The 24,365-nt window shown below is 40.0% G+C and overlaps 1 protein-coding gene across 1 annotated transcript in view; it reads left to right on the forward strand.

Moving 5' to 3' along the window:
• The first annotated feature begins 8,518 nt into the window (after positions 1-8,518).
• Positions 8,519-24,365, forward strand: part of MIER3 (MIER family member 3) — a 28,940-nt gene continuing 13,093 nt past the window's right edge. Inside the window, exons 1-5 of the mRNA XM_043488837.1 lie at positions 8,519-8,613; positions 10,074-10,098; positions 13,346-13,491; positions 22,176-22,310; positions 23,536-23,656. Coding sequence (XP_043344772.1) covers positions 8,605-8,613; positions 10,074-10,098; positions 13,346-13,491; positions 22,176-22,310; positions 23,536-23,656 — 436 coding nt within the window. The 5' untranslated portion in view covers positions 8,519-8,604. The remainder of the gene's footprint in view (positions 8,614-10,073; positions 10,099-13,345; positions 13,492-22,175; positions 22,311-23,535; positions 23,657-24,365) is intronic.

Consider the following 24,365-nt stretch of genomic DNA (forward strand, 5'->3'; position numbering starts at 1 on the left):
AACAACAGCAGAGTAAATAAGGTTTAAGAAGACAACTTCATTAAATAAAGGAAACATAATAAGCTTTTAGACCATTTTCAATACATATTAAATCTCCCTGTCTTATATAATTTCAGTAAAAGATAAAGTGTGGCATGAGGAATGGAGTGCTTTGGCCCTTGTTGGAATTTTCTGACATCAGACTTATCTTGTGGAGTATAGGTAGTGAGGGGGAGAATAATTTTTATGTAATGACTTTCTTTTCTCTCTTGACCACTGTCAAGGAATGCATTGCTCTTGAAGGAGAGTTCTGGAAAGAGCAAAATAAATAATTGAGAGGAAATATCAAAAACTATTTAAGCAAGTATTTTAAATTAATCTCAATGCCTGTCTGTAGGCCATGTTTTGAGAGGAACCAAATGTTTTCAGAGACCTCCACTCTATGAACACTAGAAAAAAGCTACAGGTAAAAATTCTTGTATGATTTCATCTTATAATGTTTTTCCATTACCTATTAAAAACAAAATGAAAGGCTAACTTCTGGACTGATTATTTTTAGCAACATATACCTTTCTCTGTTATCAAATACATAAGAAATTTTGAACACAAATGAAATTAATGGAGTTTCTGATTTTTTTACTGATAATTCTTTTTTATTCCCGAAGCAAAAACCAAGGTTCATCACATACATGTACACATGTTTGCCAAAGGAATATTGTGCCTTTTATCATATTCCTTGTAATAGAAATAACTTATCCACTTTAGCTACACATTACATTGATGGCAGCCCACTCCAGTATTCTTGCCTGGAGAATCCCATGGACTGTAGCCTCTCAGGCTCCTCTGTCCATGGGAACACAAGGGTTGGACACGACTTAGCAACTAAACCACCACATTGAATGACAACAAACTTAGTAATGAGGAACTGCTTATTTTTTTGTTTGTTTAAATGTTATTTAAATTATTTATTATTTTACTTTACAACATTGTATTGGTTTTGCCATACATTGACTTGAATCCGCCATGGGTGTACATGTGTTCCCCATCCTGAAGCCCTCCCAGCTCCCTCCCCATCCCATCCCTCTAGGTCAACTCAGTGCACTAGCCCCGAGCATCCTGTATCATGCATCAAACCTGGACTTCGTTTCACATATGATAATTTACATGTTTCACTGCCATTCTCCCATATCACCCTGCTCTCACCCTCTCCCACAGAGTCCAAAAGACTGTTCAATACATCTGTGTCTCTCTTGCTGTCTCGCATACAGGGTTATTGTTACCATCTTTCTAGATTCCATATATATGCGTTAGTATACTGTATTGGTGTTTTTCTTTCTGGCTTACTTCAGTCTGTATAATGGGCTCCAGTTTCATCCACCTCATTAGAACTGATTCAAATGAATTCTTTTTAATGGCTGAGTAATATTCCATGGTGTATATGTACCACAGCTTTCTTATCCATTCATCTGCTGATGGGCATCTAGGTTGCTTCCATGTCCTGGCTATTATAAACAGTGCTGTGATGAACATTGGGGTACATGTGTCTCTTTCAGATCTGGTTTCCTCGGTGTGTATGCATGCCCAGCAGTGGGATTGCTGGGTCATATGGCAGTTCTATTTCCAGTTTTTTAAGGAATCTCCACACTGTTCTCCATAGTGGCTGTACTAGTTTGCATTCCCACCAACAGTGTAAGAGGGTTCCCTTTTCTCCACACCCTCTCCAGCATTTATTGCTTGTAGACTTTTGGATAGCAGCCATCCTGACTGGCGTGTAATGGTACCTCATTGTGGTTTTGATTTGCATTTCTCTGATAATGAGTGATGTTGAGCATCTTTTCATGTGTTTGTCAGCCATCTGTATGTCTTCTTTGGAGAAATGTCTGTTTAGTTCTTTGGCCCACTTTTTGATTGGGTCTTTTATTTTTCTGGAATTGAGCTTCAGGAGTTGCTTGTATATTTTTGAGATTACTTCTTTGTCCGTTGCTTCATTTGCTATTATTTTCTCCCATTCTGAAGGCTGTCTTTTCACTTTGCTTATAGTTTCCTTTGTTGTGCAGAAGCTTTTGATTTTAATTAGGTCCCATTTGTTTATTTTTGCTTTTATTTCCAATATTCTGGGAGGTGGGTCATAGAGGATCCTGCTGTGGTTTATGTCAGAGAGTGTTTTGCCTATGTTTTCCTCTAGGAGTTTTATAGTTTCTAGTCTTACATTTAGATCTTTAATCCATTTTGAGTTTATTTTTGTATATGGTGTTAGAAAGTGTTCTAGTTTCATTCTGTTACAGGTGGTTGACCAGTTTTCCCAGCACCACTTGTTAAAGAGATTGTCTTTTCTCCATTCTATATTCTTGCCTCCTTTGTAACTCCTTATTGATTAGTCTATTTTTAAACTTATAAACTGAATAAATTAACTCTATTAGATCTTACATCATTTTAATTTTGAATTGCCTCCTTTTGGTGGTATGATAATGTATCTTATTGTACATGGTTTATAATTTATTTCTCTGTGGTTTTGTAACATCCTTCAAGATAAGATTTTACATGCTCATTAGGATTGAACAAGGAAGGCAGGCTTTTTCTGAAAGAAAGCAAGTCTGACCTGGCACTTTGTTTTGACAAAGAAGACAGTCTTTGCTACTTGGGTATGTGGAAGATATATTCCACAAACTGAAAGGGCTAAGTTCACAGCTCTAAGGTTTTTAACAAAAATATATTTAAAACACATGACATAATAAAAATAAATAAGTTTTATTTAAAATACTGTATTCAGAAGAAAGTATTAGAATTAAGAATATTTCCATTTTACCTCCCTTTTCTGAGTATGTTAGGTTAAACAGGTGCCCCTAAGTGGAAAAAAATAAATAAAACTGTTACAATTAATGTTCATTTGATAAATCTTGGCAAAGTCTTTTTTTGTGTTCATCAAAATTTAAGTGAGTATAGTGCAGGACTGTAAGGGCTAGGAAATAAATCCTTTCGTAAGTCAGATAGTCTTTAATTCTTTGTTTTCATTAAAAATTGGAGACAGTCAAAATATCGGTGTAAGATCATTAAAAATGTTTGCTAGGTCACTGCATGCTCTGTTACTAAAAAGTTCAAAGAATTGAGTGATGGCTTAATAATAAAACTCTTCCATTCTATCTTCTTATTGTATGAATATGGTTTCTCAGAGCTTACTTCTACACAAATAAAAAGAATGCAATTGTTCTTAAACTTATTCTCATTCTAGCATTAAGAAATACTTATCCATAGGTACATGAACTAAATATTTTTTAAGGTTCAACTCATTAAGATATTGATTTCCAAGGTAATTTGTATTTTTCAATAAAATTTAATTAAAATTTATAATACATTCATATTGTTTTGATCAATTGTGAATTAATAATAGTTGTATTGATAGTCTAGAGGAAAGTTACTTAATTTTGAGTGTTGATTTATAGAGCTATTTTTGTGGCAGAGAAGGATACTACAGATCACAAAAGACTTTTAGGCATAAAGCATATTACACTGGAATAGAATTTTTGGAGGAAACAGAATGAGAATATGAGTTGAAGGAGAAAGAGAAATCATGTAAAATCTCCTATTGTTAAAGAAGAATTATGTTCCTTTTTTACAGAATGATGGAGGTATAAAATTGCTATGGTATTTAAATTCCACTGCATACATTTTATAGTGTTATATAATAGCTTTGTTTTTAAATGACCACCATTACAATATGTGGGAAAGAATATCCTTTGCAACTATTGGAACTTCTGAATAGTTTTATTTATTTATTTCTGGCTGTGCTGTGCCTTTGTTTCTGTGCAGGCTTTTCTCTAGTTGCCGCGAGCAGCTTTTCTCTAGTTGCTGCGAGCGGGCTGTTCTCTAGTTGCGGTGTGCGGGCTTCTCCTTCTGTGAACAAGAGGCTTCTCCTGTGAAGCGCGGACTCTAGGGCGTGTGGCCTTCAGCATCCTCAGCGTGTGGACTCAGTCATTGTGGCTCGCGGGCCCTGGAGTGTATGCTCAGTAGTGGCGCACAGGCTTAGCCGCTCCACATGGGATTTTCCCGCACCAGGGACGGAAGTCATGTCTCCTGCAATGGTAGGCAGATTCTTTACTGCTGGATGACTGGGGAAGCCTGCAACTATTTAAATTTATAATGAAAAAATTAGATGTCAACTTGGATATGTGGTTTGGCTCCTGGGTCAGAAAGGCCCCCCTGGAGAAGGGAATGGCTACCCACTCCAGTGTTCTTGCCTAGCGAATCCCCATGGACAGAGGAGCCTGGTGGGCTACAGTCCATGGGGTCGCAAAGAGCTGGACATGACTGAGAGACTCACACTTTTGGATATGTGAAAAGGGATACAGTTCTTCAAAATTCTTTTGAGAATGTCCCTTAAGGGACATTACTGAGCTATAAGATCTTACAATTGGGTTGCCTTACAAAAGTATGTTAGCCTGAAAACATCTTCTTGTTATAGGCACAGCCTTGACTCATGGGTCCGGTAGATTCTCCTGTCAGGGGACCAGGTTCCTTTTGCTTTGTAGTGAATTGAGGATTCAGTCTCTCTTTTTTAATCTCTGTGAAAGCTCTTTTCTTTTTAAAAATTACTACATAGATCATCTCCGTTCTGCTCACAATCTTTGTTTAGGCAAAGCTTACTATAGTGAATTAGCTTTCTCAGAGAGTAGTCATCCATTCTACCTATCCATCAAAAAGTATTTGAGTTTCACACATGATAAATGGGTATATTTAGAAAAATGCAAGAAGTCTGATGTAATAGAGAGCTGAATTGTTGGTATTAGTCTTATCCAAAGCCATCTTAAGAGGTAAGGTTAAGAGATATTCTATAAGCCTGCAAGCTGGAAGCTCACAGTTCACATGACTTATTTAAGTATGATTTATTTGTCCTACATTGTGTTGGACGGTTTTTAAATTAGTTGATAAAATTGAAAAATCAGAAGATTCACATAATAATCCAGTTTTCCAGCTGTTTTTGGAAATCGAGAATGCCTGTAAACACTGGGCCCACATTCTCACAAGGCAGAAGCCAGTCTGCTGAGACTGAGTTAGCCGCTGCTCCATTCTGGCAGGGTTACCGTCTCCTGGTTTGCTGTTGCCCCTACTTTAGTCTTCACAATGTTCAGCTTCAGTCATTCATTGCGCCTGCCTGACTAGCACAGGCACTTGAGATTGAGACTTTAAGTTTGGATAGTCTATTATTTTCTCTTCGGTTATTAATAGATGGAGTCTGTAGAAAGCTAAATATTTGTATTGCATTACCGTGACCCTATTAAAACTGCTTTCAGTAGGTCATACATTTATAGGGTCCCCTCAACTTTCACGGATGGTCACTAAAAGAAACAGTGTTGTAAACCCCGCTAGTACCCTTTGGGGATCTAGTAGAGGGTATTTCCCTCTATGTTGCTATGTAGCTCAGGCAAGGCATTTCTTTAAAGGTTCTGAAAAGCTTTGTTTCCATGGAAGAATTTGTACATTTCTTCTCAAGGACAATAAGAATCTCAAGGACAAGCAACTGATTGTATTTATGTTTTTGCTTTGACTCAAGAAAGTTCTAAGCCAAATTCATGGCTTAACTCTCATGTTGCAAGTCACACCTCATTTCCTGCATATATTCTTGTTCTAACTTCTTCTCTGAATGTTCATCTAACCTAGGCTAATTATTTTCACTGGTCCTCATTTTTTATACAGTATTTACATTTTCTTATTTTATTGTATATATTTATTGTAAGACATCTCAGACCACACATTTATAATATTGATTTATTTCATTTCTAAAGATGGCTGGAAGCGCTATTACATTTTGGTTCTCCTTAGGGAATACCCTGGTTTCAGTTTTGAGTTTTCCTTGCTCTGGTTCCCATCTACCACATATATTATTACTCAGTTACACTATAAGCTTTGACAAGGAGTTTTGCAGTGATCCCATAGTGCCCAGCATCCAGTATAGGACTTACTTTCTATATGCCATCTGTTGTGTAGTGACAGTATAATAATAACAACAATAAAAAGTAATTTTTTATTTCAACTCTCTAGAACAAGGGGACTTTTTATCTGTACGGACTCTTGGAAGTCATGTCATCAAAAAGAATGAAAGATCCATGTACAAACAGTATACTGTACACACTTTATCATAAAAGGAATATGTTATGTAAGACTGGTGGTGAACTTTTTCTCTGGGGATTAGGAGTGGAAAGTGGCTCAGTTTCTTTAAACTTCAAATTAATTTAGCTTTATTTATCTTTCTATGAATCCTTATTTAATACCTTGGACATAGACTACATAAATTATGTACTAGGATAAAGAGAACATAAGCAGTCAAAATTACAAGTGTCTACACAAAATCTTCACAATTTAATAAAAAGAGAATTTGCAGACACTCTACTAAGTTTATGCAAGTGTGTGAGTCTGTATATTTCACAGATATGGCAAAATGGAACCTAAGGCCAGATTTATAGTTTAGATGGGCCACATTTTGCTATGAAGAAAACATTTCTCCTTAGTGTTAAGTATGACAAGGAGGGCATTGGAGATACTTCATGACTCTATCCTAGCCCCGTTCTGTGGTGGCTCGGCCTGTGGTCAGAAGCTCAGGGCAGTGTTTAATGACTCTGTCCATGGGATGTGCTCACTGCCACATTTCTGAAGTTAATCACTTGCACTTAATTTCAAGCCATTTTTTACTTTGAAAACTCTAAATGTCTCATTGAGGACAGAACATACAATGTGTGCCAAGCCCTCTGGTTTCAAAGTTCAGCTGTTTTTGAGTTATTTGACTGGACAAAAGGTCGAACGATATCTTTCACAGGAGGGAAAGTGTAATTTTCCATGTCTTTATGATGTTTTGAAATGGTTGAAGTGACTTTTCTCCTAAAACTTCCATAAATAAATAACTTTTACCAGTGGAATAACTTTAATTTTGAGATGCCTTGCTTAAAAATGTTGAAAGTAACCCTCTCCACTCCTATCCGTAATCTAGTTTCCAGCATTGGAAGGGAGAATCGAAGGCAACCCCAGATTACAACCCAGATCTTTCATGTTTGGACAAAAAGAATGGAAAGTTGAAGCTTCTAAAAAGTCTCTCAGTTTGTGAGATTACGGCAGATAACCTCAACTGTACCTTTTCACACTAGTGTTTCAGCAAAAGTTGATAGAAGGGCCCTGATATCAGCGATTACACTCTTGTCCAAGCCTTCATAGGGTCCTGCCATACTTCTCTGTGTTTGCATCTGTGTTTGTATCCAGGACCTTACAGTCGACTTCTCTTTTCCACATTATTATCTTTTTTTTTTTTCACTTTGGTTTCCATACGTATCATTATTTCTGTCTCCTGCATCAAGCCAACTGTGTGCCAAGCCAACTGTGTGCCAAGCCAACTAGGAATATGGGCTCAAACTTCTTGCAAGATTTACCTTTGTGGGGTACCAACCAGTAGCTGGTGAGTATTTTGGGGTACTTTGCTCAAAGTTGTTCTGCGTGAAAACTGACCTGCCAGGAGTTACTTAGGCTTCCCAATGAAGACCAAACTGCTATAAGGCATGCTTAGGAGAAGGCACACCTCTTAAACCTTGTCTTCCATCCTTAACCCACCCAAGTGCCCACAGGTCTAGCTTCCCATTTGACCCTAAGCAAGTGTTTGAACTTTTGGGACGGAAGTGGGAGGTCGAGTTCTTAAGACTGGGCTCAGGACTCTTGGTATACTATTTCTGCCCTTCCACAGGTCTAGGGAGTGTGTACCTCTGGGTCATTCCTGTTGGGGGGTGGGGGCGGGGTTGGGATTAACCCTATCCCCAAATCACCCTATTTGGTGACTAACAATCTCCAGTACTGTTTTAATTTTTTTCGCGCGTGCACAGTTTGTATTTTGTAAGCATCTTCTCTGAATCGTGGAAGTCTATTCATCATCACTTCTTTGCCCTATTGCCCTTTCTTCTGTACTGTCACTATCTTCCAGAGTCTGTTTGGCAAATGACCTCTTCCACCGTTTATTCCATGGGCCAGGGTACGCTGATCAGCACTTCCCATTTCTGCAGGTCTCTTAGGGGAAACCGCAAAATGCCTGGTCGCTGTCCTCTCATTCTGGGCTTATTCACGTCCATCAGTCAATCCATTCAGTCCACCTCCCATTTCTCCAGGGCTTCCTCTCGGCCGTCGATCCTTAGGGAAGTCTGTCGAGTTGTCCCTCCAAGTCTCTTGCCCATCTCCCCCACGCCCACCCGGACCGGAGGGTCTGTCAGTCGGTCCGCAGCCGCCCCGACCGGCTCTTGGGCCTCGACTGACTGGACGTGAGTCTGTCCCGCGCCAGCGTTTCCATCCGTCCCCCGGCTGCCTCCAATTCGGCAGGAACTTTACTCCAGCCGAGAGGGGAAAGGCGGGTGAGCGCTGGTGCGGGTCGAGGCGCCCGCAGCGGGCGCGGGGCGCGGCAAGGGGCGCCGGGCGGGGTGGGCTTGCGAGCGGGCCGGGGGTGTCGCGGGCCGCCCTGCCCTATAAGGGGCCGAGCCGCCTCCGCCGCCGGGCGGGTGCCGGGCGGACCGCGGCGGCGGCGGCGGCGGCTGCTGCGATTGGCTCAGGCGCCCCATCCGGGGACTGGGCTCGGCGCTGCTCGTTCGCCCTAAAGGTACCAATATGGCGGAGGTGAGCAGGGAAACCGGGCAGGAGCGGCCGGGCTGTAGCGGGCGCCCGGCGGTCTCCCGCGGTCCCCAACCTGGCTTCGGGGATCCGAGGCCTTTCCCGGGGCCCTGCGGGGGGCGGCGTGGCGGTGTGGGGCCGCAAGGCGGCGACGGGCGGCGGCGGGGCCGGCCGGGGGGCGGGAGCGGGCGCGGGAGCGGTCTCCCTCCGGGACTAGGCCGCGGCGGCTCCGGCCCTGACCCGGCCGGGCGACGGGGCCGGACGGGAGGTGGCGGCCGGCGGCGGCCGGCGGCAGCGAGCCCCGGTCGGGGGACGCCGCCGTGCCGTGCTGCCGAGCAGCTTGCGCGGGCCGCTGGAGCCTCCGCGCCGCCTCCCGGGGCCGGGGTGGGTGGAAACCGGCCGAGCCCCCACCTCCGCGGCCGGATCGCAAAGCGGGGAGCGGGCTGCGCCACTGCCCTGCGGGAGGAGTGTTCTGTGCCCCCGGCCCTTTGGGTCCGGGCTGCGGGCCGAAGGAGTCTCACGCTCCACTTTGCTCCGGCGCGGAGGCGAGCGGGATGCGCGGCCGCTGGGCTTCGGCAGAGGCAAGATTCCCCGCCCCGCAGCCCTGGAGGTGCGGGAGCCCCTGGGGGTAAACGGGGAGAACCAAGACCCTCGACGCTCTCTCCACGGGCTCTCGGTATCTCCACTTTCCTTCCGATTAAGGGGGTCGGCAGGGCGAGCGGAGCTGCCCTGGACGTGTCCCCCGGGACTAGTGAGCTGGGGCGGGAGGATGGGGGGGTGGTGGCGCAGCAGAAGCCCCTTGGCAGGAGCCCCCTCGGTCGAGGAGCTCGCTGTTGGGCTCGGGGAGCGACTAAATACTCCGGGAGGATACCACTGTCTTTGGGACTGCGGATCCGCATCTCTAAACGCGGGAGAGAGGATGGGGGGCTTGCGCTTTTGGTTTGGGGGCGAGTGTCCGGTTTCGAGCTGGCCTACGCTCGGGGACAGAGGACAGCCCCGGAGTTGGGGCTACCGGGCCCCAAGGGGGTGGACTCGATGCAGAGGGCGAGCCCCTTCCAGGAAAGGGTGTTGCCTTGCGAGGTGTTGTTTGGGGCCGTGGAGAGCCGGTGGGATTCGGGGGACTACTGAAATGCTAGGGTATGGGGGACTGATGCTGCGAGCCGGCTGTTCTGGGTTCTGCTTCTCTGCTTTGTAACTTGCTGAGCTCCAAGGGGCGGCTTGGAGTTGCCTGTTAGACACCGGGCTTCGTCCTGGGTCTGCGAGTTTGTACACTGGGGACTCGGGGAGGAAGGCGAGGCAGCCAAGAGGGGCCCGAAGGGGGCCAGGAGCGAGTGGAGCGAAGCTACGTCTTGCACTTTTGGCAGCTGCGGAGGAGCGCTGGGCTCCGCCTCCTCTGCGCCCTGTTGCCGGCGCTGCCTCTTTCCTTGGCTTCGCGATCTAACCGCACGTCTTCTTTTCTCTCCTAGGCTTCTTTTGGAAGTTCGAGCCCAGGTTTGTTCTGTTCTCTTACCTTTTCAGTGGGCCCCAGGGGGTGGTGATGGGGGCCCAAAGATCTATTGCTCAGTTCCTCCAACAAAAATTTGTTTTGCGAGTTTTTCATCATTTGTTTTTAAGAGGTTTCGGTGTTCTTTTTGGTAATTAAGTTGTTTGAGGAAGGAACAACTATTCTATCTCATATTTTCTTTTTCCTTGCATGTTGAAAAAAATACTTTGTTACAAAGCTGCTAACTGACATGTTCTTTTAAAGTAATATATCTAATTCTCAACATACCCTGTTTTTTATTTTTCTCCAAGCCTGAAACAGTTAATCCCACATCTATCCCAAACTTTCCTCCAACTTAAGCAGTTTAGATTTTAATTTCTTTGACAATTCGTCTCTCTAATTTGTCATGATTTGAGGGTTGCTCATATTGATAGTCACTTCTCCCCATCTCGCCTTACTTTGTCTCATACATTTTTCAAAATTGAGAAATGCCTGTAGATTGTGTTAAATTGAAAACTGAGAGTTAGGTAAAGCTGGCCTAATTAAAAGAAACCCATGCTTTTTGAGGTTGGTCATACAGAATTTTTGAAGTGAGACAACATTAGACCATCTAGGACTGTGTTTCTCAACTGTTACGGTGTCAGAAGCCCTTGTCAGGATCTGATGAAAGCAAGGGACTCTGTTTACAGAACTCTGCACATAATGGGTAATAGCATATAATTTGGGGTTGGTGGAACCCCTGAAACCTGTCCCATGGTAAAGACCTTTCCTCATGTGCTGAAATGGAAGGACAGCTTTGTTTCCGTTTCTCGTTCCCTTTCCAGCCCCATTTTGGCCGCCTCTTTTCCCTCACAGTCTCCAAGAAAAGCGCCTCTAAACTAGTTCAACTCTTTTATTTTACACTGGAGGAGACTTTTAAATAACTCTGCTGAGAGTTACCTAGTTAATAGCAGAGTCTGGATGGGCTTCCAAGTCTTCAGTTAACCACATGTTGCCTTATAGTGAACAGACCATTTTCCTTGCATATTACTTTGTGTATTTAGTCAACCTTCAAGGTCTCATTTGATTATCATTTAAGGTATTATAAAATAATTAACACCAAATAGAAGAAATTTGAGGCTATTTTGAAAATAGCTTTTGAAAATAGTCTTTACTTTTAATTACTTTTAAGTTAGTTTGATTTTGAGACAGACGTTTCTTTGTTAGAACTGATTTGAGGGAAAGAATATTTATGTACAAGATGCCAAACATCTGGATGATAATGGAAGTTTTCCATTTTGCATCACTGTCTGCTTTTAAGAAGTTGCAATCTAAATAAAAAGAGAGTGTGATTTTGGAGTTTAAACAAACTTATAACTTAGTTTTAATCAATTAGCCGAGTTTTAAGAGAATTTTAGAACCAGAAGAGACTAGAGGTCATCTAAGCCAACCCTATATATTTTATAAATGAAAAACTGGACCCAGGCCCAGAAAGTTTAAATGACTTACCTCAGGTCCCAGAAAACCAGGGACAGAGCCAAGAATAGACTCTCAGGCCCTTCCATTTCTGGCCCTTATTGAATGAATGCTTTCCTCAAGGGGAAGCCTTGAAGTGAGCCAAGCGATGTGGATTAGGAAGAGGGTAGAGCTCAGCCATCAAAGAGGTAGAAAAGAAGGAAATGGCAACCCACTCCAGTCAGTACCCTTGCCTGGAAAATCCCATGGACAGAGGAGCCTGGTGGGCTACAGTCCATGGGGTCTCAAAGAGTCGGACACGACTGAGTGACTTCAGTTCGCATTTCCTACCTTACACTTTAGCATACCCCAAAGGTATCTGGGAATTTCTCCAAAAAAGAAAATTCGTAATGGTTGCTGTTCTGCTTTTCTGCTATTTAACAAGTATTCATCTTTCTCTAAAATTGTTGAACCACCTATACGTCAACAGATTTTTTAAATCAGCGGGTTAAAATCTTTCAGCATGTGAAAAATAACGTCATAATGCACACCTCCTAAAAACATTTTGTAGAAATTTTATTATTTTCAGGACTAATGATTAGAGTCCTCTGAACTCAGAGCCAAAAACACTGAATTGTCTGTGATTTGGAAAAATCTTTGGTCTAATTCAGTGTTTTGGTAATGATCTCAATGTCCTTCAGTGTTTGAAGTTTTAAAATATTAAAGCTTGAGTAAAAACACATCAGACTTTTTTGTGTTGAATATGCCTCCTTCCAGTTCTCCCTTTCTCCACTCTTAAAATTCTACTACTTCTTGTCTTCCCCCTCTGAGAGTCATCGGTCCAGTTGAATTACATATTAGAGTAAAACAAGTGGAGAAAACTCTGTTTTTCATAAATTTGACCTTATTCTCTTGGCGATTATAGATAGTATTCATTTCTCCACTTGGTTTTCAGGGTATCCTGTTGACTTCAGATTTGCCATTAAAAATCATTCATTGCCATCTTTTTTGGCCACATCTCAAGGGTTTCAGGATCTTAGTTCCTGATCAGGGATCGAACTTATGCCCCTGGCTGTGGAAGTCCTAACTGCTGGACCTCTAGGGAATTTCCAGGCACTACCATCTTATAAACAAGTTTGAGTTGACCAAAACAGCTTGCAATGGGATATATCTTCCAAAGCTCATAGATACGATTTTCTGTATTCCCTTCATATAATCTTACGGTTTAGTTTTGGGGAGTTTGAAATACTGTTATAGACATGAAAAGTGATGTGGTGCTTTTGAAGACTGAATTACTGTGTAGCTGCCTCACAGAAACTTGTGTTTGTTCTAAAAAACCAGGTTTCTGTTGTGATTTGAACTTTTATTTGAGAGTGAGAATTGAGTAAAATTAATATTTCCTTCTCCTGAAGTTTTTAGCCTCAGTGTATAGAAGATTCTTGTGAAGTCTTTTGTTCATAACCCTTTTGACATTTTTCTACTGCTTTTAGAGAAACAAAACTAACTGATAAGCGACTTTTCTCTTAGAACATTTTTTTAAAGACCACTCCATTTAAATCACTTTGTTGCTATTAGAAGTCATGTTCTCATGGATTGGACACCTTATAAAAATGGTTATAAACTGGCTTTTTTCTTTTGCTGATTTAAATATCTTTTCAGAAACTGTATGGTCTTAACTTTATAACTTGTGAAGTACATAATAAATGCATTTAATAAAGCTCACATATAAACGTTAAAAGGAGCTGGCAGTAGAACACAAATTATTTTCTTTTGTAAATAGCCTTATGAACTTGTAAAGTGATTGAGTGTGTTTCTTTCTAGTTGGGTCTTTGTCTTCTGAGGATCATGATTTTGACCCCACTGCTGAGATGTTGGTCCATGACTATGATGATGAAAGAACTCTTGAAGAAGAGGAAATGATGGATGAGGGTAAAAACTTCAGTTCTGAAATCGAAGACTTAGAAAAGGTAAAGGATTTTACTTTAGGGTTTTAATACAAACTTATAGTGAAGATTTAATACAAACATAGTAAAAATTTTGAATTCTATTATAAATTATTTTACAACCTATCTGAAATAAAAATGGTATCAGAATGACCTACTGTATAGGACAGGAAAGTATATTCAGTAGCTTGTAATAACATATAATGGAAAAGAATCTGAAAAAGAATATATATACTTGTATATAAGAATATGTACACACACACACACACACACACATAAATAAGTGAATCACTTGATCACACACCTGAAACTAACACAACATTGTAAATCAACTATACTTCAATTAAAAAAATAGTATCAGCATATTTACTTTTGTACAGAATGTTACTGATTTTCTTATTTTGAAGAATAGTCTAATAAGTACACTTTCATTTAATTTTGAAAAATTATTTTTTATCTCTTAACCTGTTTTTTTTTTTTGGTGGGAGGTGGTGTTGTTCCTGGTGGCTCAGACTAAAAAATCTGCCTGCAATGCAAGAGACTGGTGTTCAATCACTGGGTTGTGAAGGTCCCTTGGAGAAGGAAATGGCAACCCACTCCAGAATTCTTGCCTGGAGAATTCCATGGACAGAGGAGCCTGTTGGGCTACAGTCCATGGGGTCACAAAGAGTCAGACATGACTGAGAGACTAATGCTTCCACTTTGCTTCCAACCATTTTTAAGTTTATACCAGCACAATGAAATAGGCACATTTACAGGTGAGATTATTGAGATCTAGAGAACTGGAGGAGACTAAATCCTAGCCCAGCCTCTTGGCACTATACCACATTGTTTTACTGAATTAGTAATACCCTCTATCCTACCCTCCAGTTATCTTTTAAAAAGTTGGTAGGGTAAATGTAGTTTATAACTTTTAAAACCCCCAATCAGTGTAAGTTCAAATGAACTGATTTTTAAACACATACTTATAACCAGAAACTACAGAGAGAGGCCTCCATGAAAGAGGATTCCTTGAAAAGATTATATTTATCTATAAATTAACCTTATTTGCAAATTTCTAATCAACCCAGAATAACACATTTTTCAGGAATACTACTGAATTTTTCATATTTCTTTTTCTTGAAGAAGACAAAGCACATTCTTGTATGGTCTCTTCTGCTTTTGTGAGGCAAAGCTGGGCTATTATTGTGTTTCTTCCTTCAACTTAACACACAGAAAAACAGAGGGAGAGTCTTCAGGGCCTAGACACCAGGCTTGCTCCTGAAGAGTTGAAATTTTCTAAACATGTTCATTCCTTTGACAAATTAATGCCACATGGTTGCAATTAGATTTAATCATTTAAAAAATACGTATATCTCCTACAAAAGCCGAACAGATTTGGGAATATAGAGATAAAATTGCTTGGAAATACTCTAGAAGAAAAGTCTTGCCTATTACTTCTTTCAGGGGTATGACAGTATGTTGCCTGTTGATAAGAAAAGATACCCAGTATTCTCAAGGTCTGCCTTGAGTTTTCTCAGGCAATTCCTTTCTACTTCTCATGAGTGGGTAGCCTAGAATAACTGAGAATTATAATCCGACTAGCATTATCACTGAGCCAGGGATTGTGGTAGGTCATGGGATTGCAAAATTTAGCAGGTTGACAGTGTTTTTGGACTCAAGCAGCTTTACGGTCTAGTGTGGGGTGACAAATGGGAACAAAGATTTTTTTTGATGTCCTCTGCTAAGAACTGTGAAAGCAGTAAGCAGTGAGAGCTATGGGAGAAAGGATTTATGTGTAGTAAAAGATGTTGAGCCTCATGTGGAAGTTCGTGGAAGGCTTCTTCTTACTTCTCTCCTGTAGTTTTTTAAGTCAGGATACTGCTGTGGGCATGAGCAAAAGTCCCAGGAGGTCTCATGATGCACTTTCTTTAATTATGTGTTTGTTGTTAAAGATAGGGAGACAGCAGTCTAGTTACAGCATGATATAAGAAAGTAATACAAATGTACTAGACTGTGCCTTAGTATGCGAATAGATGTATTGTCACTAGTATGAATTTTAAATTTCTTTTAATGTGTTAACATAGTTACTACTTGAGTATGGGTAATCTGGTAGAGATCTATGGACCAGTAAAATTTTGTTTTTCAGATATGTAGGTTTTAGTCTTCCAGAGATTATAGTAATATCTGCTTTAATCTGTGTTTAATGAGTTTTAAAAGAAAATTAGGGAAGATATAGAGAAATAATCAACAGCAAAGAGTTATTTACTTAGCTATTCACAGAAATACCTAGTTTCTATTCCTGTGATTTTCATTTTGTTTAGTAAACTCCAGTAATTAAATCTTTGCTTTGTAATGATATCTATTACTGAATTTGTAGATTCAGAAAAATTATAGACCTTTAAATATTTCAACTTCTCTGTATTTAGGCAGTTTTTCTTCTTGTCACATTCTTGGAAATTGGGACAGAAAAATACAGGTGATTTTCAATAAATTCTAGTGAAGACCTAAGTGCTATGTCCCTGCTCGGAAGGCTCACCCTTCTCTCATTGAGCAAGGCACAAGAAGAACCATTTCTGAGAGTGGCTGACTGCTCCCCCCTCCCCCCGCCCCGCACTGTGATTCTTATCTATAGTAGCGCGTAACTGCAGTGCTTGCGTGCATGTGTGCTCGGTTGCTCAGTCCTGTCTGACTCCTTGTGACCCGTGGACTGCAGCCCTCCAGGCTCCTCTGTTCATGGGATTCTCCAGGCAAGAGTGGAGTGGATTGCAATTTCCTACTCCAGGGGGTCTTCCCGTCCTAGGGGTTGAACCCATGTCTCTTGAGTCTCCTGCATTGGATTCTTTACTACTGAGCCACCTGGGAAGCCCATGATTGTAGCTGGGGTCTCTGTTCTTTATTGATGTTTAATGAAACGTGAAAATAAAAGAAATAGTAGATAGAGACACATATATAAAGAGTAAGCATCATTTTACTTTTAAAAGAAATTTAAAATTATTTCTGTACAATTTAAAATAATGTATTCTCTTAATCTTATCTTATAGAACAGTGATTAAGATGTTGGTACATGGCAACAGTCCTAGGGATTTGCTGTTCATGTTTTAAAAAATTACAAGTTTTTATGCTCATAGTAAATAAATTTGATAGTTTATATATGCCCTTTATTTTGGTTCTTACAAATTTTTAGTACATTGTATGTTATGGAAAATAAGAGAGGTACAAAGTTAGTTTTCTTATAGTGGCACTTTGGTAAGTATAGAGATAGATTGTGTGACAAGATTTTAGTTGCCAAATATACTAAAATAAGGTTTGTGTTTATATTGTACTATATTTTAATTTATTCATGTTATTGTTTCCTGATAGGTTTTAATTAATAATCCTAGAATTAGACCTAAAACTTTTTCAAAAGTAATTTATATTTATGCTTTTATTAATACAGAGATTTCTCCTCTGACATTCATTGTAAAATGAGAAAAGTAGAAAACATCTTTTCTACCACTTAGACTTTGGTTTACATCCTTATTTATTTATTTTTAAAGCATTTTAGAAAGTTACATGTATTCTGTTTTGCAGCCTGTATTTTAAGGTATCATACTGGTGTTATATTAAAATTAGTTTGTACCTTACTTAGACAATATCATTGGCCCTATCTAGCAACACCGTCAAGTGTGTCAGAGAAATATTAGCATTATTCCCTTGGCTCAGAGGCCTTGTTGATTGTAAGATGTACTGTAGATTCAGAAATAGCATAGATGGGAGCAGAGAAGAGCCTTACTATGAGAAATCTGTACATTGGTAATAGGATGCATCCTGATTTCTGGTATGTGAGGCTGTGCATCATAGGATTAAGGAAATAATGTGTTTTTCTGTTTACAGATGAGGAAATAAGAGATGAGAGGGGTTAGGTGATTTGCCCACAGTAGTAGTTAACAATTAGGGAGTCCTCTGTCTCTAAATCATGTGCTCTTCCTATTAGAAATCCTTCAACTTATAAAACAGTTCATTTATAAGTATGACTGGACTCAAATGGACCCTTGAAATTTAAATAGATTCAACAAAATGCCTTAGAAATAAAGTCCTCATCCTTGGAATATGGTGCTATATCAAACTTCTGAGTTGATCTCAACACCATGGATCCTTAGAGACTTGGAGATTTGCTAATTCAATTTTGAAAACATTGCTCCTATGCTTCAAAGGACTAAGTGATTTATTAATAGGCTCTAATAGAAAGCTCATTTGTAAAGTACTTTGGAGACTGGATTAATCTTTTCCAGTTTTGCTTTAAAGTCTTAGTACAGATAATTTCTGTGTTTTAGCACCAGCCCCTTCTCAGGGTCATTGTAGTGTCATCCCTTGACTGTTTTAATGAGCTTTCCACTAAGATGGTCACTTCCTCCTTCAACAGATGATCATACTTGTGTCTTTATAGAGAAAGTAGAATTTTCATGAATAACTGCTCAGATCTTCTGTTTGCTCCACACATGCAAACTTAGCTTTTATACGTATTCTTTCTTTGTACCCTCAGGTTCCAAAAGTATCATCCACATCCCAGGCTAGTCCTGAATTTTCATTTTTAGTCCTCAGTTTATTCTTCTGCACCACCCCCCCACCCCTTTTTTAAAATTTCAATGTGGAATCCTACTCATACATTTCTCACATTTGGAAATTTTTCTTTGACCCTGTGTTGCCTTCTTCATTCACCTTTTATAGTGTATGTATTGTCTCTCCGCTCATTCAGTCCTCAGCTTTGCTTCTCCCAACAGATTGTAAGGTCACCAGTAATTCCTGATTGACAAATACAAAGAATTCATGTCTATCTTTATCTTGCTTTATCTCTCTTTAATATTTGACCTGAGTGACCATCCGTGGTTTCTCCATTTTTGCTTTTTCCTTAACTTACTTAATAATCCTGCATTTTCTCTTAGTTCTGCTTCTACCCTCTGACATCTCTCTCCATTGTGTTTATGGGCTTTATTTACCCCTATTTTCATTGATGAATATCATCAATTAAACCCTGTACCCCAGGGTTCTAACTTTTGTCTTTCTCACTCTGCCTTTTCTGGATGACTCATTCAAGCCCATTGCTTCAACTTTTACCTTAAACCATCATCTATCATCCCACCCTCTACCCTGAAGTTTATCTGTCTTTTGTTTTGGTCTCATAATTGTGCTGTAGCTATTTAACCTTCTCAGGCCAGAAATGGGCAATCTACTTAGACTGCTGTGTTATCTACATTCCCTCTATCGAGTAAGTCAAGAAACAGATTCTTTTTTCTTACTTTTGCTTGGATAATTCCCTTCTTTATTTCGGGCTCTTATTCTTCTACTCCCCCAGGACATTATTTTCAGAATGAAAATCATGTCCAAAATTTTCCAGACATGTCCCATTGCCTATAGGGTAGTATATCTGAAAATTCTTCTAATAGAACATAGATCCTCTTCTCTTTACTCTCCCTGAGTGAGCTCATCTACTCCTGTGGCTTTAAATATCATCTAGATGCTAATGAATGCCAGATTTATATCTTTAGCCCAGCCTGATCCTCCAAGCTCCAGGCTCTCATCCAGCCTGACTTTTCCACTTGGATGTTTCATAGTCCTCTCAAACTTAACTTGTGTCCTCTGCAGAGCTCCTTAATTCCTTCATCAGCCTTCCTGTCCTTTAGTCTTTTCTGTCTCAGTAAAAGTCACCACCACCTAGTTGCTCAGATAGAAATCTGAGGAGTTGTCCTTCTTTCTCCCTTTTACCCCATAGTCCGTTTGATTCCCACCTCAGAATGGATCTCACCTGTTTGCTTCTTTCCGTCTGTATCACTAACCCAGCATGAGTCTCCCAAGTGGTCTCCCTGCTTTTCTCTTATCTCTCTACCTCCTGCAATTTTTCTTCGTACAGCTGCTCAGGATTTAAGAAGAAATAAAGTCATGTCATTCTAGTTTTATAATTCTCCAGTGGCTTCCCATTGCCGTGGGGATAAATCCCAAGTTTCTTTGCGGAGAAGCCTCTCGTGATCTGCCTCTGTTTCTCTTTCTAATGTCCTCTTGAACCTTTCTTCACTCTACTCTTCGTGTTCTGGCCATTGGCTTAGTGGAAAACCACGTTCAGGCCTCAAGTGTGTTGTTTCCTTTGCCTGGAATGCTCTTCACAGGATTGACTGGTCACTTCTCAGATTTCGGCCCTCAGCTGAAGGTCACTTGTCTTCCTCTGCAACCACATGACAATAGGCTCTCCACGTAATTCTGTATCTCAGGACTGTTTCTTTTGCACTCAGGATAATTGGCAGTTCTGTATTTGAGTATTGTCAGTATCCCCCTCATTTGTTAAGCTGTGGAAGGGTAAGACCTGTGTTTCATAGCAGCTCCCGCCTCCTGGCAGTCTCTACTCAGTCACTGTTTCTGATGACGAACCATGAGTCCCTAGTATACAACCCTCATCTGTTAAAAGCTTCTTTGTCTTTCCAAACTTCGCTCAGTCATTATCCTCTGTGTGACACTTCCCTATTGTATACTATTAAATCCTGGATGTAGGTCTTCCTTCCCACCTTTTCATAGCACCAGTTCCAGAATTGATTATTGCAGCTGTCATGGTGTTTTATAATTAACTTATCAGTTCCTTCCACCAAGACTGAATTCCTTGAGAGCAGGATTTTTTTTTTTTAAATTTTCTTTTTCTATAGCTGGTAGTCTTCCACACAGTTCCTAGAACCCAGTAAATGCTGTATTGATGGTAAGGTGGACTATCAGTGCATGATGAGTGAAAATTGCCATCTCCCCAGTACATGGAGGGAATCTGAAACTTTAAAGTTTTGGAGAAATACCACTAACAGGTGGTTGGCAAAGGCTGCAACCCAGCCTCATAAATAGTATGAATGAAAGGGAATGGGCTGTGTGGACTTTACAAGGAGCAGGACTGGAGAAATTCTCAGTGTGGCTCTGGCACCTTCGAGGCATTCTTTGGAGAAATAATTCATGAGGTTTTCCCATGGCATGGGTTAACTTCTGTTCATCCTGACCATACAGCTTAATTTGTGCTGAGTTTGTCCATGCTTCCGAAGCAGTTTTGACTGATTTCAGTTCCAAGCTGAAAAGATTTAATGAATGGCATGGTCATTGGAAAGGTGCGTGTCTCCTATTGCAAATTTACAAATTAGCCTTTTATCATATACCTTATTCTAAGCTCATAACATGAACCTGTTTCATTCAGGCATAGTGCAGAATGCAAAAGTGTGTTAGTCATTCAGTCGTGTCTGACTCTTTGCGACCCCATGGACTGTAGCCCACCCTGTTCCTCTGTGCCTGGGATTCTCTAGGCAAGAATACTGGAGTGGGTTGCCATTTCCTTCTCCAGGGGATCTTCCTGACCAGGAATGGACCCCAGGTCTCCTGCTTTGTGAGCAGATTCTTCACTGTCCGATCCGCCAGGGAAGCCCAGCTGTAAAACTGCAGGCCAGTTCTTAGGGATCTCCAGAACCCGTGTCCCCTTCGGGCTCGGGTGGGCATCGCTGGTCCTCCTTATTAGCTCACTGTTGTGGTCAACTGGGCATATTTTTGCATACTCTGCTTCACACTTTCATGCTGTTTGCTTCATAAGTTAGATGTTTTTTCTTAAGGGGAACACTGAACTGTAAGCAAGTTTTAAAAGCAAACCTCTTTATAGATGGACATAAACATCTTCAAAATATTTAAGAAATTAGCTAGTTCATCGATGTATGGGTTTATAAAAATTTTTTACTATTGGAGTGTAGTTTCTTTACCATGTTACGTTAGTTTCTGTTGTACAGCAAAGTGAATCAGCCAAACATATACATGTCTCCCCTCTCTTGGATTTCCTTTGCATTTTAGGTCACCGCAGCCCCAAGTAGAGTTCTCTGTGCTGTGCAGGAGGGGTGTATGATTGTGAAGTTATTTAAATGATAGTTATAAGTCGTTCTATGCACTTTGTGGTTGAGTTAAAATATTTTTAACAAGGAAATATAGCACTTATTTTCAGATTAGTGGAGGGGAAAAACAGTGACTGAGCGCCACTATCTGGCATTGCGTAAGTATTCATAACACAGGCAGCACTGCAGCCAGAGTATGTAATTTTATCAAAGCAGCATCGTCAAGGAGAGAGCTAGAGGGCCTGGAATTCAGATGCAGAATTAAGCCCCAGTTTTCTCATCTGTAAGCTGGTGGTAGTGCAAACTTCATCAGAAAGTTTTGGGGGAAAAAATAGCTGGTAGAGAATATAGATACAGTAGTAGGAATATCAAAGGATAACTGTGTTTTGAATATTAATATATAAACATAATAGTGTTCATAAATGTTCAGCCAAGGTTTCTTATTAGGTATCTTCCTATTAACACAAAGAATAAATCAAGTGGTCAACTGTTAATTGCAGGGAAACAAGCTAAAAATTATATGAAGTAATACTTCAAGGTGAATATAGTAATGAAAAGTGGAAGAAAAAGTATGCCCTAAAGCAAATATTTGACTAAGTTTTTAAAAAGTAAAATGATGCTGGAAAATGAAAATTAAAGTGTTAATTGCTCGGTTTTTGTTCAGATATTAATTATAGCTCAGTATTTGATCCTGTTTTCTGTATATTGTACAAAAAGCAAAACTAAAACTTGATTTTTGATTTGGTACTGCCCTTTTGATATATGTGCTTTCTGAACATTAATGGCATCATGGTTTATCTGCCGTTCAGCATTGTGGCATCTCCTGAGCTCATGTTTGTACTCTGGCTTGAATAGGAAGGAAACATGCCTCTAGAAGATTTATTGGCATTCTATGGCTATGAACCTACAATTCCAGCTGTTGCAAATTCCAGTGCAAATAGCTCCCCAAGTGAACTTGCAGATGAACTACCAGATATGACACTAGACAAAGTAAGTACGAGCATGTAGAAGAGGAATCCCAGATCTATTCCCATTGACTGCTTTTACTAGTTTCTTTAAAGTGTTTCGTAATTCTGAATTGTAAACTTCTTGTGGACCTGTTGCTCTTGTCATTTTGGTGACTGATTTGAATATTGTTTGGCTTTGATCTCACTGCTTTAAAAGTAGTAATAACTTCATAATAATTTGAATATTAGAGTTTTCTTCCATAACTTTTTATCTTTCCTGTGTAGATATATTATATCTACACTTAGATTTTGCCCTAACTTCTTTTGATCCTGTGGACACATGAATGCATTGATTAATAGATCCCCAGAAGTTTTCAAACAAGCTGGCTTAGGCATGGAGTGGTTGGAGAGAAGTTCTGTTTTCTTGGGCTCTGGGAATGACAGTGGCCATTTCAGCCAAGACCTCAGTGGTACGTCTTTAATGTAGGCTGGATGTGGGGGTGGCCAGTCCCTGGCGAGGAAAATTCATAGTCGTGGTCTCTGCTGATGGATCCCTGGGAGGCTTTCCTCAACTTTCAGGTCTCCAGCAGGGAGAGGGATCCACATCTTGGAACCTCTTCCTGTGAGTTGTGTTGTCCCCACTTTTCAAAAGTGATGTTAATGTACCAAAGACCTTAATGGCCATAGGCATCCAGCAAATATTGAGTGCCTACTGTGTGCCAGGCACAAGGATGACTATACACTTAAAATTAATTCAGAACTGTTTCTTTCAATACTATATCACTAGTCTGAGTGGTACATTAGTTGAACTTTTTAAAGTTACTGAAAGAGTGGAGTTTGGAGACTTCTGTTTTAGTTATTTAAGTTGGCAGAAAGTGAATTTTAATTTTTAACTGCTTAGAAGTAAGATTATTTTTGTTGTAAATTCACTAAAAATTAGTTTGCCACTTCAGATAAGTTCTCTGCATGCCCACAAATTGGGCACAAATACCCACAGATTGTTTGTTGCATCATAAATGTGTAATAGTATGTGGTCATTAAATATTATATATACTTAAGTAGTAAATGTTACTAAGTAATTATGTACATGAAGTAAATTATAGGAGAATTTCAAATTTACTTTTCTCAAAACTGAGGCTTCAACTATTAATAGTTCTTAACTGTATTATAATACCATCATATTTATGAATAATGTTATAAAGATTTTTTTTCAATATTGATGGGATATAATTATTTCTAACTCTAACGTTGCATTCCTCTTCTTATAGGAGGAAATAGCAAAAGACCTATTGTCAGGTGATGATGAGGAAACTCAGTCTTCTGCAGATGATCTGACTCCATCTGTGACTTCCCATGAAACTTCTGACTTCTTCCCTAGACCTTTACGATGTAAGACATCCAGTCATTACTGAGCAGTAGTAGCGCTGATGCTCTGGCTTGGGTACATTTTGTTACGTAATGTAGTTTTTATCAGAATATTTTAAGTGTTTTACTTAATTGAAATAGAATACTATTATAATCTGAATAAGATCATAACCTTTTTTTATTGGGAGAGATGTAAACTAATATGCTGTTTAAAAATGAAAGCATTTGTTTGGTTTTGCAAAGCTGTTTTCTTTCTCAAGACTCATCTGTTGCTAAGGCAACCAGTCTTGGTTCAGCCATGAAATTTTATAGACATTTTTTAGGTTTCTGTTAAAAAGCTCCTACTTTCCTGGTTTTGAAAACTGCCATCCGTTGCCAACAGTATTTTTGTAGTTTTAGTGATTTATGTAATGCTTCCCTTTTAATTCCTTAGTGTTATCTTTTGATATATATCAGCAATATTTAAAAGGTCTTTGGACTGAAATAATTTCTTACATGCAGTTTTGCTTATTTCTCAGGTATTTTTGTGGTAGAAGAACTGTTCAGTTAACAAGTTCCGATACAATACACATATGTGTGCAAAAAGCCTGTTTTTATGAACTCATTGTGCCGCTCTGTGTGTGTGTGTGTCTCTCTGGATTAATGTAATCAGTGTAGTCCAGTGCTCTACTTTCTCCTCTTGCCTCTCCAAACTGTATGATTGTACACCAAATAATTATAATGATAGCATGCA

This window comes from Cervus canadensis, chromosome 16, assembly GCF_019320065.1.
Source record: "Cervus canadensis isolate Bull #8, Minnesota chromosome 16, ASM1932006v1, whole genome shotgun sequence".
Lineage (NCBI taxonomy): Eukaryota > Metazoa > Chordata > Mammalia > Artiodactyla > Cervidae > Cervus > Cervus canadensis.